Source organism: Littorina saxatilis, linkage group LG2, assembly GCF_037325665.1.
Source record: "Littorina saxatilis isolate snail1 linkage group LG2, US_GU_Lsax_2.0, whole genome shotgun sequence".
Lineage (NCBI taxonomy): Eukaryota > Metazoa > Mollusca > Gastropoda > Littorinimorpha > Littorinidae > Littorina > Littorina saxatilis.
In genome coordinates, this window is record NC_090246.1 from 20,345,100 (window position 1) to 20,364,036 (window position 18,937).

The 18,937-nt window shown below is 44.1% G+C and overlaps 1 protein-coding gene across 1 annotated transcript in view; it reads right to left on the bottom strand.

Moving 5' to 3' along the window:
- LOC138958442 (L-xylulose reductase-like) overlaps positions 1 to 18,937 on the bottom strand; it is an 87,753-nt gene that overhangs the window by 1,658 nt on the left and 67,158 nt on the right. The window contains exon 6 of the mRNA XM_070329594.1: positions 11,693 to 11,810. Coding sequence (XP_070185695.1) covers positions 11,693 to 11,810 — 118 coding nt within the window. The remainder of the gene's footprint in view (positions 1 to 11,692; positions 11,811 to 18,937) is intronic.

Sequence of the window (18,937 nt, forward strand, 5' to 3'; positions counted from 1 at the left end):
GAAGAGAGCACATCATTTTGTTTGTGTGGAAGATTTTGTTTGGGGGAAGGCGTGAAAGGCAATTCGTTGCAAAATTGTGTACAGCTAAACACTCCTCAGCGGATGGGTGCCAGCAACTTGTGTAACACTGGGCTGCACCAAACATGAAAATAGCAAATATCGCTGTGATCTTTGCTATTTTCGCTTTTGTTGCTGGTATTTGATATGCCGCTGCAGTTTAACTTCTGGCATATATCTCATACCTGAGCAGAAACTGATATTTTTCTTCTGGAACACAGTACGTTTGTGTTAATGAAAAACGTAGCTCTTAAAGATAAGCAAAATAAAAATAAAAATAACAAACAACAAAACAAACTAAACGGTCAAACGAAACCAAACCAAAACTGAATTATAGCTATAATCAATTATCAAGCAGCAAACTCGAACAGTAACATTTATCGTTCTACTTTAAAAGTACCACTCCATTCCTTTGCATCAAGACATATCTTGAATGTTGATACAAACCTCTGACAGACAAAGCGTTACAGTTTATTAAGAACAAGGAGCTGCGACTAACACATTTAATTTCATCACATGCCCTAACCTTTAATTTCGTCAGAATGGTCAACAACAATAGTCGGCATTCTTTCAACAACGAAATGAACAAAGAAACAAAGAATGTGTGCCTAAAAAATGTTATAATAATGCCGCGAGAGAGAAAAAAAATAATGAAACATTCAAATCACCATTCAGAACTAAGTGGAGGGAACAGAAGAATAACAAACTGACCTTTCAAGCCTTAAAGTAGGCTTTAAATTGCAAAGGGAACAACAACAAGAAAAAAAGAGGACAGAAGAAGAAACAAAAGTAAAACAAAAGCTATGACGGAATTCAACAGAATGGCAAACACAAAACTTGAGATAAAGCTGTTACTGTGGAAAGGTGTGATTAGCTGTACACAGGCAGAGCTTTAATCAAAGTTGCAAATCTGCGAAGAGAAATGTTGAAAGGTAAACAAAATGATAGAATATATATTTTAGTGGCCTGGTTGCAAACAGGACATCAAGAACACTAAATTCACTGGGAAAAAAAATAACACAAAACAACAACAACGCGCAAACCTAACGCACTTTATTCTGATAGCAAATGTCAAAACACAAATTATTTTCCAGAACATCATATCTCATGACCATAAATAATACACGTTCAACAGACCTAAGAGAGAGAGAGAGAGAGAGAGAGAGAGAGAGAGAGAGAGAGAGAGAGAGAGAGAGAGAGAGAGAGAGAGAGAGCATTGTCTCCACGATACAATTCGTTGCCAGGCATATAAAAGAGGCAGAAAGAAAGAAAGCCAGAAGAATTATGGTTACAAACGCCAAAGAGGTTGGCCGTGTTTTTGCCTTTTACAGTGCCATTAGCATTCCCCAAAGGACACGAAGTAAAAACAGTAAGAAGCCATCTTACTGACGTGAGGTGCACACACATGGGGCCGCACACATGCCTCCATCGTGCATTTCTTCCGTGAAAGGCTGAGTTGTGCCGTTTTCACATTGCAGTGATTTGAACGCACGCACGGACACACAGAGACACGCATTCACATTCCAGGAATGTACAGGCATGTCCTAGGCCAACACAAACAGACAGACAGACGCACACACCTACGCACACACCGCACACACAGCACACACACACACACACACACACACACACAATCAACACGATCTGGGGAAAATTGCATCAAAACAGTCTCATTTGCCTTTAGCCGCCGTTTAAAATCAACACAGGAACTGACCCTACAAAACTGCGACGTCAGCGTGACGTAACTAACGTCATTTGTGACACAGAAGTCAACAGAAATGCAAATAGCATTTTCATCTTTATGACCGATCAAGCGAAGCCCCCAGTTTTACCGACCGCTGCTTCAGTTAACTTCAAAGCTTTAATTGCGCAGCATTAATTACTGCATGCTTACGTCAGACGGAGACACGACTAGGCCTAAAAAAAAAATAGGTGTGGTTACGGTAACCCGACCTACCCTATTTTTAGGGGCCGATCCTATAACTTTTTATTACATTTGTCAAAAAAATAAATAAAAAAAACCGAGTGCAAAAAACGCAATGAAAGCGAAAGCGCCCGAGTCGCACACTTATTTCCCTGTCAAGTACCGGTAGGTTTAATTTGTACACATTAGAAAAAAAAGTTTAAAAAAAAAAGTGATTGCCTATCTTTTTTGGCTATGTTACCGTAACCACACATATTTTTTTTTTTTGGCCCTATCTGCAATCCTAAATCCTGTCTCAACCTAAAACAGCTTTGACTGACGTCAGCGAAACCAGCCGGTCAAAGCACTGCTCTCGCTCAAAAACCTCGATTTGTTGCTTATACCATATGTGCCGGGGATGCCAGAAGGAGCTATATCACCACGATTTTCAATGTCACATTGCACGATTTGGTCACCCTTTTGTCTCATAAGGACCAAGCGCTGAAATGTCCGGTGATCCCGTCGCTCTTTTCGCGAAAAGTGAAAGTGGTGTGAAAGCCATTGTCAGCACGGTCTGGCGGTAGCAACTGAAGTCTCCTTAAACAAACACCAACACTTTTGAGGCATCGTCGTCATCGCAGAAAGAAATGTACAGTCAGTAATGGCCACTTTGCCAGAATTCAATGTGTCTTTTACGATGGCGGAGACAGCACTTTGTGCCCTAAAAAAAAGCCATTATACATAGACTCGTTCCTTTAAATTTGCATTTTATGCTATGTAATAGTGCATCTTTTTTATGGCTGCTGAAAGTGATCGTACGTGGTTTGGAGAAATCTGTCTATCTAAAATAACAATAACCAAACAAACAAAACAGAAAGCAAGAGAATAGAACGAAAATCCGAAAAAATAGATAAAAGGAAAGAACAGAGAAAACATAAATCAAGCATTTTATGTATCATAAAAAAAGCAAAAACACCACAACCTCGTTCCCTACAATCTGTCGGCGCTGTCCGAATAAAAGCCAAATAAATGCCGATTCCTTGACCGATGTCCGTCTGCTATCTGATGAAGACGAGTCAGTGACTGAGTGTCCATTACCCCGCTGTTCGATTCCAAGCCAAGCGGTCATCCCAGCTTGGTGAATGAAATGCGTTGCTGCACAACACTCTTGTTTTTTTTATATATTTTTTTTTATCAAATCCTTGCGCCGCAATTCACTTGTATGACGGTACACTTGTGCCAAAAGTCGAAAGGATAAAGATTGTTCAATGACCTTTGTTATTAAACACTGACAAATACGAAGATATCCACCGAATTCCCGATATTAGCACGAGATGAAAGTAGTTCAAACCTTCGGGACTGGTATGCCATCCAAAAAGATGAGCCAAACTGATGTGAAAATAACAACACATAAACATTTACACGTACAAAGATCGCTACCGAAGTGCTGACTTATAATGCAAGATAAGACTTTCAATAACAAAATACAACACATGAATGACACTGAAATCGTGTTTTTTTTTTAAAGTGTTGTCAGTTTTTATTAGTGATGATTTTAAAGGTCAAATTTGTTTAAGCGACTGACAGACTTGGAGCATTTTTTCAAGGACATACGGGTCCAGACTTGTAAGAAAGTCTTGTCATTATTGTTTTTTAAATATCTTTTTTTTATTTTTTATCAATGATACATACAGAGATCACTCGGTTCTTTGTAAGTAGTATCAGGGGCGGAGCAGTTAAGCCAGAGGGGGTGGTGGTGGTGTGTTACAACTTGGGGTCCAGGGGGTAGACCCCTTGTGGGGTACATGGGCAAGGCCCCGTTGGGGGGTCTGGGGGGCTTTGCCCCCCAGAAGCTGAAGAGTTTTAGCTATTTTATGAACAATTTATGGCTTATCCTTGATTTTAAACATGATCAACTGGTGTCAGCAGCCACTCATTATTTCTTTTAAAGTTAGTATTAATTTTTTTATTTTTTTTGACAGCCGGGGGGTTGGGGGGGGCCGGAACCCCTGTAACCCCCCCCCCCTAATCCGCCCCTGAGTATTGTGGGCTCATCCTTCAGTATCAAGACTCCTACCTGTTTTAGGTCTGTAGCATTTTGGCCATTCAGCAACATTCTTTGTAATTATTGGTGATAATAACTAAGATGATTGTACTCTTTGTAATTTTCACTTTTGACACACGTATGCCTTTATACTGGTGAATATCTAACAGTTCTCTCGTCCATCACACCAGCCGCAACTACGAGTCATCCAGACATTCCCATAACCCACATAATGCATTGCCGAGGCCGAGCGATCATTTAGTTTTTCAAGGGGATGCTAAACCAGAAATTGCACTTCAGTTTCTGTTCTCTGATGAGCCTTAAAGCAAATTTTTTTCTTGTCCGTTTTGTGTGCTTTTTACAAGTTTTTTACGGGTTTCACGAGCGAAGCGGTTTCACGTTGCAATGGACACAGTTTCGGACAAGGACACGTAACATTAAATCCTTTAGCATAGAACACTCAGGTTTTTATTTCCTAGACATCTTTATGCTGCATCGTTAGGTCGTTTATTTCTTCCTCCAAGCTCTGCTGTTGTTTTTATATCATCCATTACTTCGTCACTGAGAAAGACCTCTGATGTAATGACTTTCCGTCGCGATATAACCTTCGTGGTTGAAAACGACGTTAAACACCAAATAAAGAAAGAAAGAAAGTAATGACTTTAAAAAAAACAAAAAAAACCCTTGCATAATGATTTCATAATATGATTGTGCGCGTGTCCGCGTGTGTCTGTACGTGTGAGTACATCCGTGCTTGGCCAAGGGATACGTACGCGAGCTTGTGCTACAATCTTGGAGCTTCGAGATACTCGAGTCTATCCCAGAAACGCTTTCTGACGTCACGTTTAAGCATACGAATGTATGTCATTATTGTCATTCACTGTACCTTCAAACGAATACACTTGAACCAAAGTTCACTGAACCATTTTTCTAATTATGGAAAACTGTCTCCATTCTCTTCATCAAGCCATCATTCCCTTGAATATCTCTGCTCATTATTAGGATTCAAAGTGTATGTTGGTACAACTCTTACGTACTGTCTTAATTCGTCATGGTCATGATATATATACTGGACGAAGCCGGCCGAAAACAACTCAATCTGCAAAAGTCAGGGTTTCTGGCTATGTGCACATGATCGCATATTCCTGCCCCAAAAGCCGAATTACAAAAGCATTCAGGAGAAGAAAAGAATCCATCTCGGTTCGCTACAGTTGAACGCTGCGCATGCTGGCGAAGGGGCGGAGGAAAGGACACTTCATATGGCCATACCATCGCAATCATCTTCTCCTCTTTGGAAATTCCATAGTCATTTCTCATCAAACCCTGAGTGGATTTGGTCGATTGAGCCAATGTAGGGCAAATCAATGTCGCCGACTAATTATAAACAGACACTAGACGTTTTACTGACCGTCTGTCTAGGCATGGCCTGGTCTGGCCCTCGGGGGGGAGTACAGGGGTGAGGCAATGAGAGAGAGAGAGGGGGGGGGGGGGGTGAGTGAGTGAGGCCCGTAGGGGGGACAATAATGTGGAGATGGGAAGAGAGTGAACAGGGAGGGAGGCCGTTTCTAGGGGGGTTTATGGGGGGTAAGTGCAGTCTGTCTGGAAAATAAGGTGTGTGTGTATGTGTGTTTGGGAGGGGGGGGGGGGTAAAGGAGGGGAGGTTGGGAGGGAGGAAGAAAGGTGTTGAGTGTAGGGAAGGTAGATTTTTTTGGGGGGGAGGGGGGGGGGGGGAGTTGATACTAAACAAAAGAGTCTGCGGGGTGAAATGGGAGTAGGGAGGGGGGGGGGGGGGAGTTGATACTAAACAAAAGAGTCTGCGGGGTGAAATGGGAGTAGGGAGGGGGGGGGGGGGAGTTGATACTAAACAAAAGAGTCTGCGGGGTGAAATGGGAGTAGGGAGGGGGGGGGGGGAGTTGATACTAAACAAAAGAGTCTGCGGGGTGAAATGGGAGTAGGGAGGGGGGGGGGGGGAGTTGATACTAAACAAAAGAGTCTGCGGGGTGAAATGGGAGTAGGGAGGGGGGGGGGGAGTTGATACTAAACAAAAGAGTCTGCGGGGTGAAATGGGAGTAGGAGGGGGGGGGGGAGTTGATACTAAACAAAAGAGTCTGCGGGGTGAAATGGGAGTAGGGAGGGGGGGGGGGGAGTTGATACTAAACAAAAGAGTCTGCGGGGTGAAATGGGAGTAGGGAGGGGGGGGGGGGAGTTGATACTAAACAAAAGAGTCTGCGGGGTGAAATGGGGGGGGGGGGGGGGGGGGGGGGGGGGGTAGGGGAGTGGTGGTGTAGAAAGTGGACAAAGCACTGCAGTATTCGGGGAGGAGTCGGTGGACAGCGTTGTGAATTGGGTTTCTTGGAGGGCCAGGGGAGGGGGCGGCACAAAAGAAATGAATCTGTCCAAGAAAGGCACAGGGGGATTAAGGGAGAGTAAACCTCTTGAGCTATGGCGTAAAATACGTTTAAGGGGACGTCAAGAAGAATTACGGTGGGTTGAGAACGAGATGATGAGATGAAGAAGGGAGAGAGCAAGGTTGGGTGGGTGGGGGTTGGGAGGGGGATAATGCCGGTGTTAACAGCGTCGCTCTGCGCTAAGAAGGGGATCAGACACATCAGACGAAGAGGCTGATGAAGGAATGAGGGGGACAGCGGCAGAAGCCAGATGCTGAAAAAGCACGTAAAGATAGAGAGGGAATATATGCAACAATCATTTGTGTCAGACGAGAGAGAGAGAATGTGTGTGTGTGTGTGTAAAACAAATAGAGGAGAATATCAAGAAAGGAGAAGAGTGTCACCAAAGGTTAAAAACAAGCCTGGCAGACAGGAAGAGCAAAGGAAGCTTCGCCGCTTAGATGCCAATCACACACGATGACACGGGGCACCTTCCTTCAAACACAACCTCTGGCATTCCCTCCACCCATCCGCCCTTGTGCTACCCCTCACCACTACCATTTTCCTCCATGTCCTTCACAACAGCCTTCATATTGATCATGCCTCCAGATAGCCCTTTCTGTTTAAAATCAACACTCTCCGCTGCCCAATGAAAGCAGGGAATGGCATAATTATTCTCTCTGCACAGATTTAAACAGAAGTGGACACATCAGTAACCAGGTTAGATTTTTTCTCTCAATATTTCGGCACACTGCATTCTTCAGGATGTTATCATGGAAGTATGGAATGAGAGTAAGAGAGTCTTAAACAAACCCAAAGCCAGAGGGACAGACAAAGCTAAGGAAGCATTAACGCTTCGCTGGAAGGGGTGTTGACTCAGGGGTAAAAGCCAACGCAAATCCACGATAATAACAACGGGTACTCTTAGCCTTAGTACTGAGTACTTTTTCAACAAGAAGAAGATACTCGCATCAAAGAACCAGACGCTGTGTGATAGCAAAGTATACAGTTTCCATCAAACAGCCCTCAGTGCCTTGCTATCAGACCCATAAACACTGAGCTTCGCACCAACAAATCCGCACACTTGACCCACTCCAAGGAAATGAAAAAAGCCAGAACCGGAGAAGAGTCTTGATCCAGTGTTCCAGTTAAAGGCCACGCCCTTCACGTGAACACTATTCGGATCACTGTCTGAGAACCGCTCAGGCCTTTGCACGGGATAAGACCATCCGGGCATCCCCCCACTTAGACACATAGCGACCATCACCGGCCTGGGTAGCACTGGCCTTGTGATCCTAGGGTCGCGGGTTCGAGTCCAGGCCGGGACGGACACGGGTCAACTGTATGTGCAGACTCAGAGACGGTATCCATGTCCCATCCCTGTGTCACCACAGTGGCACGTAAAAGACCTCGGTCATTCTGCCATAAGCAGGTGGTTGGTTACACTGACTGACTGACTGACATACCATTTCTGTCCCCAGTAATAGCGACTATTTAGGACATGACGTGGTTATATGCTAAGATCGGTTAATAATATGCACACCTAAATACGCATCTCATTTTAAAGTCCGGGGTAACACCCGGGAACATGCCCCTAATGGCTTTGCCGTGAGGGCGTAAAACTTAAATTTCTCTCGAGACGTTGAGTCGACTCGTTAACGCAGGATGGGCTGTGTGTGGGGCAGAGTCGGGAGAAAGGGACAAGCTGATGTTTGCGGAGGAGCATGAAAACAAACACGCATAGAACGCCCCTGTCCATCAGAGCTGCTAAAGAGGCACACAGAGTCAACGTTTGGAAACAGATTAAACACACACTGCTGATGAGACACGCGTCCCGGGTCCATCTCACAGGGATTCTCGCAATCTCTGTCCTTTTTTGTGTTAAATCATTGTGTTCTCTTTCTTTCTCTTTTCCTTTTTTTACTTATATGTTTGGAAATGTATGAGAAGTATTCAAATCACTCATCGGCGACCTGATTTCGGCACGACTTTCAGAATAGGAAAAATACTGTTTACTCTTTAGGTTTTTGTCATCTTTGTGTTTCTTTTCAAATTTTGTTTGTTAAACTAATATGTTTGGAAATGTATGGAAAGTAATCAAATCACTCATCAGCAATCTGATTTCGGCACGACTTTCAGTATGAAAAATAGTGTTGAATCTATTGTTGACCAACAGGAGTTACCTTGACGTCTGGCGATAGTATCATCCGGCCTTACAAATCCAAACGGAATCCTAAATCTCTGTCCTTTTTCGTCATTGTGTTTCTTTCGCTTTTTTATTTTGATTAATTTTTTGGAAATGTATGGGAAGTTATCAAATCACTCATCGGCGACCTGATTTCTGCACGACTTTCAGAATAGGAAAAATACTGTTGAATCTATTTTTGACCAAAAATAGCTATCTTAGCTTTGTCAATATAAGTCCAAACGGAATCCCAAATCTCTGTCTTCTTTTCATAATTGTGTTTCTTGTAATTTTTATTTTTGCTCTGTTTACTTATATTTTTGGAAATATATGTGAAGTATTCAAATTTCTCATCGGCGACCTGATTTCAGCACGACTTTCAGAATAGGAAAAATACTGTTGAATCTATTTTTGACCAATAATAGTTATTTTGACTTCTGACGAAAAAATCTTACAAATCCAAACAGAAAATCCTCAATCTCTTGGAAAGCTAAATAAGCATCCTTTTATTATCATTACAAAAATAACTTATGTTAAAGAGGCACACATAGCCACGAGTTGGAAACAGATTAAACCAACACTAATGATGTGGCACGCGTCGAGCGTTCATCTTCCTAAAATCCTAGCAATCTCTCGCTGGTCTATTTTCCATCCTTGTTAACAAAACATTTTTTATCAGTTTTTTCGTACGTGATCGGAAATGAACGGGAAGTAATCAAGTCCCCCATCGGACAGCTGGTTTGGGCACGACCTTTAGAAAAGAATAAATATTGTTGAAACTCTTCTGGACCAACAGTAACTACCTTTACTTTGGAGGACAGTGACCGGGCGTTTTAAATTAAAACGGGAACGTATCTCTTTGACCTCCAACGTCAGTGGTCATTGACCTATTAACATTTCAAAGGACTGATAGTTTTTCTTTTTTTAAAAATTTTAAGCTGAGGGTGGATCAAGAAAGCCGTTGAGTTTTTCACGTGCTGGTCAAGAGTAAAACAGAATGACTCAACATCCTAGAAAACGATTCACTAACTTAATGCTGAGTTGATCAACTGGCCTAATTTGTGCTGCTCCTGGCTTAAATGATCTTTTTCTCCTGTAAGCCCATCATGTGACACCAAAGATCCGTCGTGGGTTTTGCATGGAATAAGAGCACCCTTCAACTTGATTAGATACCAAATCCATCGGCCTGGCTATTTTCCGCGAAGAGAGGACAATTTGAGTTAAATTAATGTTGTATGTAACTGACAGGTGTCAGCATGCGAAATCAATTCAGCCAAAATGTCTGACTCTGCAAAGAAAGCAATCGGTTTGTTTGTTTGTTTGTTTGTTTGTTTGCTTGTTTGTTTGCTTAACGCCCAGCCGACCACGAAGGGCCATATCAGGGCGGTGCTGCTTTGACATATAACGTGCACCACACACAAGACAGAAGTCGCAGCACAGGCTTCATGTCTCACCCAGTCACATTATTCTGACACCGGACCAACCAGTCCTAGCACTAACCCCATAATGCCAGACGCCAGGCGGAGCAGCCACTAGATTGCCAATTTTAAAGTCTTAGGTATGACCCGGCCGGGGTTCGAACCCACGACCTCCCGATCACGAGGCGGACGCCTTACCACTAGGCCAACCGTGCCGGTCAAGCAATCGGTTCAGACTGTAGATTTTTCAGTATGCGTTCAACTTTAGAAGGATGCACTCACTCCGTGCAAAAGCCAGGGAATATCTGTGATGACTGACATTGGGAAGAAATGCAAGGTTTTAAGTTCTTGTCTGACTGAAAAACTGAACAACCAAGACAAAAGCGACACTCTCCTGAAGCCGTCAAGTACAGTGTTGGAAACCGGCGACAGGAACTCAAGTCATCTGTACACTTGGCCCAGGCCGACACCCCTCGAGGACAAGCTGTATGGACCCGTGGAGGCTCTGCAGAAGGCCACCAGCTTCATCTCCACAGCTGGAATCCGAGTGTGAAAGGCGAACGACAAGAAGAAGAAGATCTGCGCGCACACTTCACTCGCCAACGCCAGAGAATTGCAAGTTCCGTCTAGTTTTGAACGTCTTCAGGCTTCAAGGCTAAGAAAAGCGTATGATCCAATACTGATTCTGAGCAGCGTTGTGATCGAAAACACCATCGATCTGACCAGAGCAGGCTGAGAATAACAATGTCAAAAACCGCGATCACGACCCGGGCGACTCAAGAGTCGTTGTGCAAACTTGCCCCGCAGCACACGACCGGGAGATGATGGACTCGCGCACGTAATGTCGTCGATCTAACCACCAGCTTCATATCCAGAGCTGGACTCCAAGTGTAAAGGCAATCGACTAGAAGAAGATGTCGTCGATCGGATTACAACAGAGGACAAAAGTTTGCCCATCAAAACAGTTGGAGGAGTTGTCTTGTCCACATTTTGAGCATGAAACACGAAGAAAGGATATAACATCAACAGGAATTTTTAATCAAAGTTGTCTGCGGGTGGGATTTGAATCAGATGAACAAAATGTCCATGAACTTTTCCTAGCAGGTTATGATCAAAACACGTTCGCAAATCTTCCTCCGGGATCTGAGGGAAATGGACAATGGAGATCTGATCTTTAAAGTACCCGCAGTGATAACCGCCGGAAGACAGGCGTTTTCTAGAAGTTCCGGATCCATTATGAGCATGGCGATCTTAACACTATGATTATGAGATAAACAAGAGGACAGAGTAATCCAAAATGTGCATGCGGGGTACTTTGGAGGATGAACTTGCCATCAGGTTTGTTCAGCGAGAAACCTGACACAACAGTCCTGTCAAAAGAGTAGTCCAGCGAAAAAACGCAGACACAGGCAGGCAGACGGACGGGCGGGCGGACGGAAGGACGGACGGACGGACGGACGGATAGACAGACAGACAGACAGACAGACAGACAGACACGCGCACAATTCACACACACACACAAACACAGTTCAGTTGAACGACGACTCACTCACCAACTTGCTGAATTGGAAGGAGGACGGGGCCAGACTTGGCAGGGGCGGTCCACGACAAGTACACCCCAGCTAAAGTATAAGTCGAAAGGCTCACCCACGGAGTCCCTCACCGCAACACCATAAAATTGAGGTGTGAGCAACTTACCGACAAACTTGCCGAGCGGAATGCGGGAGAGGAGAGGACCAGCCTTGACAGGATCGCTCCACGCCTCACGTCCCATCTTCGTCATCACCACAGTGGGGTTCACGCAGTTCACGCGGATCTGCACACAGTAGAAAACGTCGATGATGAGTTCACTCTGATCACAGGGCTCTGAACACACGAGAAAGCGTTTACAGAGAGTTCACGCAATTCACATGGATCTCCACACATAGCCGGGGAAACTTTGAAGATGATTTCACGCAGTTCATTTGAATCTGCACACAGGAGAGAACGTCGATGATGAGTTCATTCTGATCACAGGGCTCTGAACACACGAGAAAACGTTTAAAGAGAGTTCACGCAATTCACATGGATCTCCACACATAGCCTGGGAAACTTTGAAGATGATTTCACGTAATTCATTCCAGCGTCGTCTGCACACAGGAGAGAACGTCGATGATGAAGTTCATTCTGATCACAGGGCTCTGAACACACTGACGAGAAAACGTTTAAAGAGAGTTCACGCAATTCAATCAATCAATCAATCAATCAATATGAGGCTTATATCGCGCGTATTCCGTGGGTACAGTTCTAAGCGCAGGGATTTATTTATTTTTTTAATTTTTATTTTTATGCAATTTATATCGCGCACATATTCAAGGCGCAGGGATTTATTTATTTATTTTTTTTTTTTTTTTGACACGTTTTATTTATGCCGTGTGAGATGGAATTTTTTTTTTACACAATACGTCACGCATTCACATCGGCCAGCAGATCGCAGCCATTTCGGCGCATATCCTACTTTTCACGGCCTATTATTCCAAGTCACACGGGTATTTTGGTGGACATTTTTATCTATGCCTATACAATTTTGCCAGGAAAGACCCTTTTGTCAATCGTGGGATCTTTAACGTGCACAGCCCAATGTAGTGTACACGAAAGGACCTCGGTTTTTCGTCTCATCTCCACACATAGCCTGGGAAACTTTGAAGATGATTTCACGTAATTCATTTGAATCTGCACGCATAAGAAAACGTCGATGATGAGTTCACTCTGATCACAGGGATCTGCACACACTAGGAAACGTTGGTGAAGAGGTCAAGCTGTTCGCAAGGATCTGCACACACTAGGAAACGTTGGTGATGAGTTCACTCTGATCACAGGGATCTGCACACACTAGGAAACGTTGGTGATGAGTTCACTCTGATCACAGGGATCTGCACACACTAGGAAACGTCGATGATGAGTTCACTCTGATCACAGGGATCTGCACACACCAGGAAACGTTGGTGAAGAGGTCAAGCTGTTCGCAAGGATCTGCACACATACAAAGCCGTTGAAGTTAAACCACTGCAAGTTGTAGATCGCAGATGTGGAATGAATGCTGTTGCAGGTATCTGAAAAACATGCTGTCATCTGTGATGGTGCATAGACTTCATTCTTTAAAAAAAAGCTAGTTTGTAAAAGTGAGCTCGGCTTATATGGGGATGATTTTAACACACACACACACATACACCGCACACACACACACACACGCACGCACACACTTTACGCACACGCGCACGCACGCACGCACGCACACACACACACACACACACACACACACACACACACACACACACACGCGCGCGCGCACGCATACACACACACACACACACAGGCGCACACACACACACACGCTACACTACACACACATACGCAATCACATACACGCGGTTATAAAATAAATGAGGACAAACCCCACCCACATTCCAATTTCAAACGAAGCGAAACCGACCAACCAACCAACGATCGCACTCTGCATATAAAACCCTCGAAAGCTGCCTTATCATTTTTAAGTGTTACACATTTTTCGTTGGTTCCTCTCTCTGGCAAAGTGTCTGTAATTAACTGAACCAACAAATACATGCATGACAACAACGTTCCCCTATCAGATCCTTTCGGAGCTCTTCCCAATGAAATAACTCTTAACGAATGTCCCTTTTTTCAGTTTAAAAGTCAACGCAAAACTCAGCGATGTACGACAGTAGATGAGAAATATGCAGCCCAGTTTCCAAGACTGATCAACAACATGAAATGGGAATTAAAACACCCAAGATCGATACATGCAGGGACAGCAGCGCTGCCGCTAGCCATTCTTCGTGACACAGGATGGGCACGTCTAAAGGGCGTCAAGAAAGGGACCTGGGATGAATGCTGCCACACCACAAAGGCCGGTCAAGCCTGCTGAGGACAAAGGTAGCAGGCTGTTTTGTACTGTCATACTTGTCCTCTTCAAGGCTCCTGCGTAAGGAGCTTTGTACTGTCATTCCTGTTTTCTTGCAGAAGGGTAAATTCTGATTCCTGCACTGTTTTGTCAAAAAGTGGTCGTGGCTCACTTGTATTATTCCACTTGCCCGGTAACACTTAGTCTTTGGAAGCGATTTCGGAAACGTCTTTGGCCTGCAGAAATGAAGTGCGTCAAGAATGGTCGACTTCGGCTTTCCGATTAAGGTATGCTTTAAGCTTCATGGTTAGAAATTTAGAGTGTCCAAAGCAAGAGAAAAAGGCACATTTTGAGGACAAAGGCAGCTGACTGGCTTGAACATTCCATCATGTTAACCCTTGTGCATCAAGAATTAAACGGGATCGTCTTTCACAAGGGAAGCCACAATACAATGATACTAGTATATGTCTATACTTAATGTGAATAGAATCGGAGAGGGAAACAATCATTAACTGGGGAAAACAAATAATACCGTTTCATCAGCAACGAAGGTACCGGTGGGGGCACACTATGTCCCAAATGCACTATGTCCGCACAAAAAAAAGCTGCTTTCTTTCTTAGCAGGACACTCATAAAATTCAATCCGTGGTCAAAATGTGTTTGTGTTCACGATGGGCGGGAACATCATGCGCCAAGAAGGCGTGGTTTAACGGATCTTTTGACTTCCAAGACGGTTCAACTCGCGATGCAAAGCACGAAGATACAGACATCAATCGCTTGCTGATCCGATTAAAAAGCAATTCCGTTGATCGATGGGATTTGCAATTTCCGTAATCCGTTTGCATGCAAAAGGAACGACCGCATTCCGTTTTCACATCTAAATCTATTCGATTTTTACTTCCGTTTTCAAAAGATTTTGTTGTTGTTGTTTCTGTGTGTAGGAAATCGCACCTTCAGAATTTCTTACGAAATTGACCCTTTCAGATGGAAGGGAAAAAGAAAGAAAGAAATATAACAAGAAAGACAGAAAAGCCCAGAAGACAGTCACAAGAAATAACCCTCGACACTTCCGTTATTCATGAACAACTGAACGAAAAACTACAAGAACAACGGGCTTATGATTGCGAAAAAAAAAAAACCCACCCATCCAATACACAAAACACCAACAACAAAAAAGGAAAGAAATAAACAAAAATCTAAGACAAACCAATTTGCTAAAGCATAACCAGATAACGGTTAAACATCCACAGTCTTAGTCTGGAAACAACACTAATTCGAGCCACTCTCTCCGACTCTTTCCTAGGCCCCAAGACACAAAATTAGCCAGGCAGACGCCAAGGAATTGCCGAAGGACAAACGCCGCTGTTTCTGATAACTCTATCTAGTGTGCGATCATTCCCTTAGCTGTCGCACGGAACAGCAAAATCAGACAGAAACAACCTTGTGGAATTATTGGACAGCCGTCAGTGTGCGTGTCACTAATCTTTGACACACATGACAAGATTCTTCTTTCTGTCCGCGTGGCAGGGCTAGTATAAGTAACAAAAGCATTGCAACATTAAAAACCACGATAAACCAGTGTTCTGTTTTGTTTTTAATTTGTATACTAAGATGAGAAGTTATACTTGTGATCGTTTCAAAGGCATAAAAGGACGATGACCATGAAAACTGGCTTTAAGGGTCAAGTTTGGTCATTACGGACATTTAACATTAGGCTTCAGTTTGGCATGCAACATTTCGAGGCAAATATCAGTGCAGTTTCATTCATGCATGAATTTCAGATTCTCTAATAGGTTCAGGAGTCAGGCTCAAACCCAATGGGAATTCAGTCAATGCTTTCACGAGCGCTTACACATGCACAGAGACACCCACACACACACCCCTCTCTCTCATAAAAACTTACAAAGTGAGGCATGTTCTCCCCCCCCCCGCCACTCACACACACACACATCTTCACAACGTCCAACTCTCGACCACTCCACATCCTCCCACCCCTTTCTTCTCCTCCCCCACCCCCACCCTTCCTGTTTCGACTCCAACAAACACTCCGCTGCACTTTGTTTTACCCCCTGTACAAAAGCTAGGTGTATTGAACATGCACAGATGCAGTGACACAGTCGATGTGCCTGTCCGCCCACAAGAAATATTTCTGTTTGATCGTGGCCCCCAGACAGTGCGTGTCCCTTCCACTGCCTTTGCCAGTGATGGAAGGCGACCACCTCTAATGCCTGACGCTTCCCACCCCAGGGCTTTGTACTGTGGCCAGTCTGGCAATGTCTTGTGCAATTCTTACCAGAAAACGGTTTCTGGACGAAAGGGGGAGGTTAAAGTTGAAGCGGGAAAAACTCTTCCGACACACTTTGCGGCCGGACGTCCCACACCTTTCTGCACAGTTCCCACTAAAGAAAAACACAAACTGTGTGTGTGTGTGTGTGTGTGTGCACTGTGTGTGTGTGTGTGTGTGTGTTTGTGCGTGTGTGTGTATGTGTGTGTGTGTGTGTGAGTGTGTGTGTGTGTGTGTGTGTGTGTGTGTGTGTGTGTGTGTGTGTGTGTGTGTGTGTGTGTGTGTGCGAAGCACATAATATAAACTGTTCAAGTTTCCCAGTGCATAAACCCTGGTAATAGCGAGCAATGAACATGCAAAGTCGCAGTGACAAAGTCGATGTGCCTTTCCGCTCACAAGACAGATCTGCATTTGATCATCACTCCCAGACGCCCCCCAACCATTCCCCTCCCCCTGTCTTCGTTCACCATTGATGGATCTTGACCACCTCAGTCAGTGCCTGACGCTTACCACTCCAGGGCTTTACACTGCGACCGGCCTTGCAATGTCTTGTGCAATTCTTGTCCAAAAAAAGGGGGAGGGGGAGGGGAGGGGGAGGGCTTGGCTTGGAAAGACTCACCTTGAAGACTTTTTTTTTATCGGACGTCGTATATCTTTCAGAACAGTTCCATAAAAAGGAGACTCTAAAGACTCTCTCTTTAGCGCGTGTGCTTAGAGAGAGAGAGAGAGAGAGAGAGAGAGAGAGAGAGAGAGAGAGAGAGAGAGAGAGAGAGAGAGAGAGAGAGAGAGAGAGAGAGAGAGAGAGAGCGCGAGAGAGAGAGCGCGAGAGAGAGAGAAAGAGAAAGAGAGAAAGAGAGAGAGAGACAGAGACAGAGAGAGACAGAGAGAGTAAAAGGGAGAAAGAGGGAGAGAGAGGGAGAGAGAGAAAAAAGAAAGAGAGAGAGAGAGAGAGACAGAGAGACAGAGAGACAGAGACAGAGAGACAGAGACAGAGAGATAGAGAGACAGAGACAGAGAGACAGAGAGACAGAGACAGAGAGAGAGAGAGAGAGAGAGAGAGAGAGAGAGAGAGAGAGAGAGAGAGAGAGAGAGAGAGAGAGAGAGAGAGAGAGAGAGAGAGAGAGGTTGGAGGTCTGAACAACGAAAACGAAAATTATATTTCCTTTCAAGGAGTTCACAGAGGCATTCAAATATGTTTTACTTCACTTGGAAAAAAAGATCATCAGATACTGGGAAAAACACTTCACAATCCCACCAAGAATTACTTATTAAATGCAGAGCAGAGACACACAAAGGGACAGAGAGTTAGTGTTTCCAAAACGCAGAAGTTTTAAACCACTTCCACACGACGAGCTGAATTGGCATACTTGAGGCGATTCCGACACTTGGCGGCGACAAAAATAGCCCTTAGGGACAACATTCCGTTCTCATATTGACGTCAGCTGATTGAAACGGCATTATTTTCTCCTCCTTATCTTTTCCTCTATCCCCTTTAGCGAGAGGGAAAAATGTTTATAGAATTCATGATTTCTTTGTGAAGCTTCTTCATTTTCTCACAATCAAACTGAGACGTTAAACACTCGCGGAGCTACTTGGTTCGGAAAAGATGACTTACATAAATTGGGAGATTACGAGTACAGCCGTTTTTCACTATCCCAAAATCACGGTAGCAATCCTGTTTTTGTGTGTGTGGCCTATTGGTGTCATCCTGAACTCAGGTCAAAAATGAGTTACTTCCCTTCGGGTCTCAAACTGGTGATTCCTCCGAAAACGGCGTATGGCTACCTAAATGGCGGGGTAAAAAAACGGTCATACACGTAAAATTCCACTCGTGCAAAAAACACGAGTGTACGTTTGATTTTGTTTGTTTGTTTATTTGTTGCTTAACGTCCAGCCGACTACGCAGAGCCATATCAGGACGAGGAAGGGGGGGATGAAGGGGGCCACTTGTCAAGCGATTCCTGTTTACAAATGCACTAACCCATTACTTGTGTCCCAGCAGGCTTTAGTAAAACTAAATTAATACCTACTGGAAGATTACCAGTTTCCAGTATGTTAAAATAGGCTTAACCTATCTACTGCTGGACTTACATCAGAACACTAACAGATTAAACTATACATGAATCGCGAGACAAGCGGCAAGAGAAGAGATTTTTTGGAAAAAATACAGGTGAATGAGCAAGAAGGCAGAAAAAAGAAAAGAATTCATGAAGAAAAAGAGAGCATGACAGGAAAGAGGAACCAAAAATCTACCTAACAGCAAACTAGAAAGCTCCTGCGGTTCCAAAAACAGGAGGGGCCTTTAATTTCATAACCGCAGTGCCCCACTGCGGGAGTGTACGTGGGAGTTTCAGCCCACGAACGCAGAAGAAGAAGAAGAAACTGGTGATAGCCGTGGACCGATGATTATCAGAATGCTATTAGTGTATCATTACTGCCGTAAAACGTTATCATGTCACTGACGTGACGATACCTCGATCGACTGGTCGCGGCTGGGCATCTTGAAACAAGCTCAATAATTTTTCAATAACTTTAGTTCTGCGCATTTACTTGTTGTTGTTGTATACACGTTCATCACCTCGATACGGCTCTTTATCAATCACCATTAAAGGTAAATAAACTGAAAACATGTGAAATTCTTTGAATTGTCATGATTTAAGGCGTATTCAAGATCCACAAAGACAGAGAGGGAGGGAGCAAAAACAATCATTACAGAGAGAAAGAGAGGGGAGAGAGAGATAGAGAGAGAGAGAGAGAG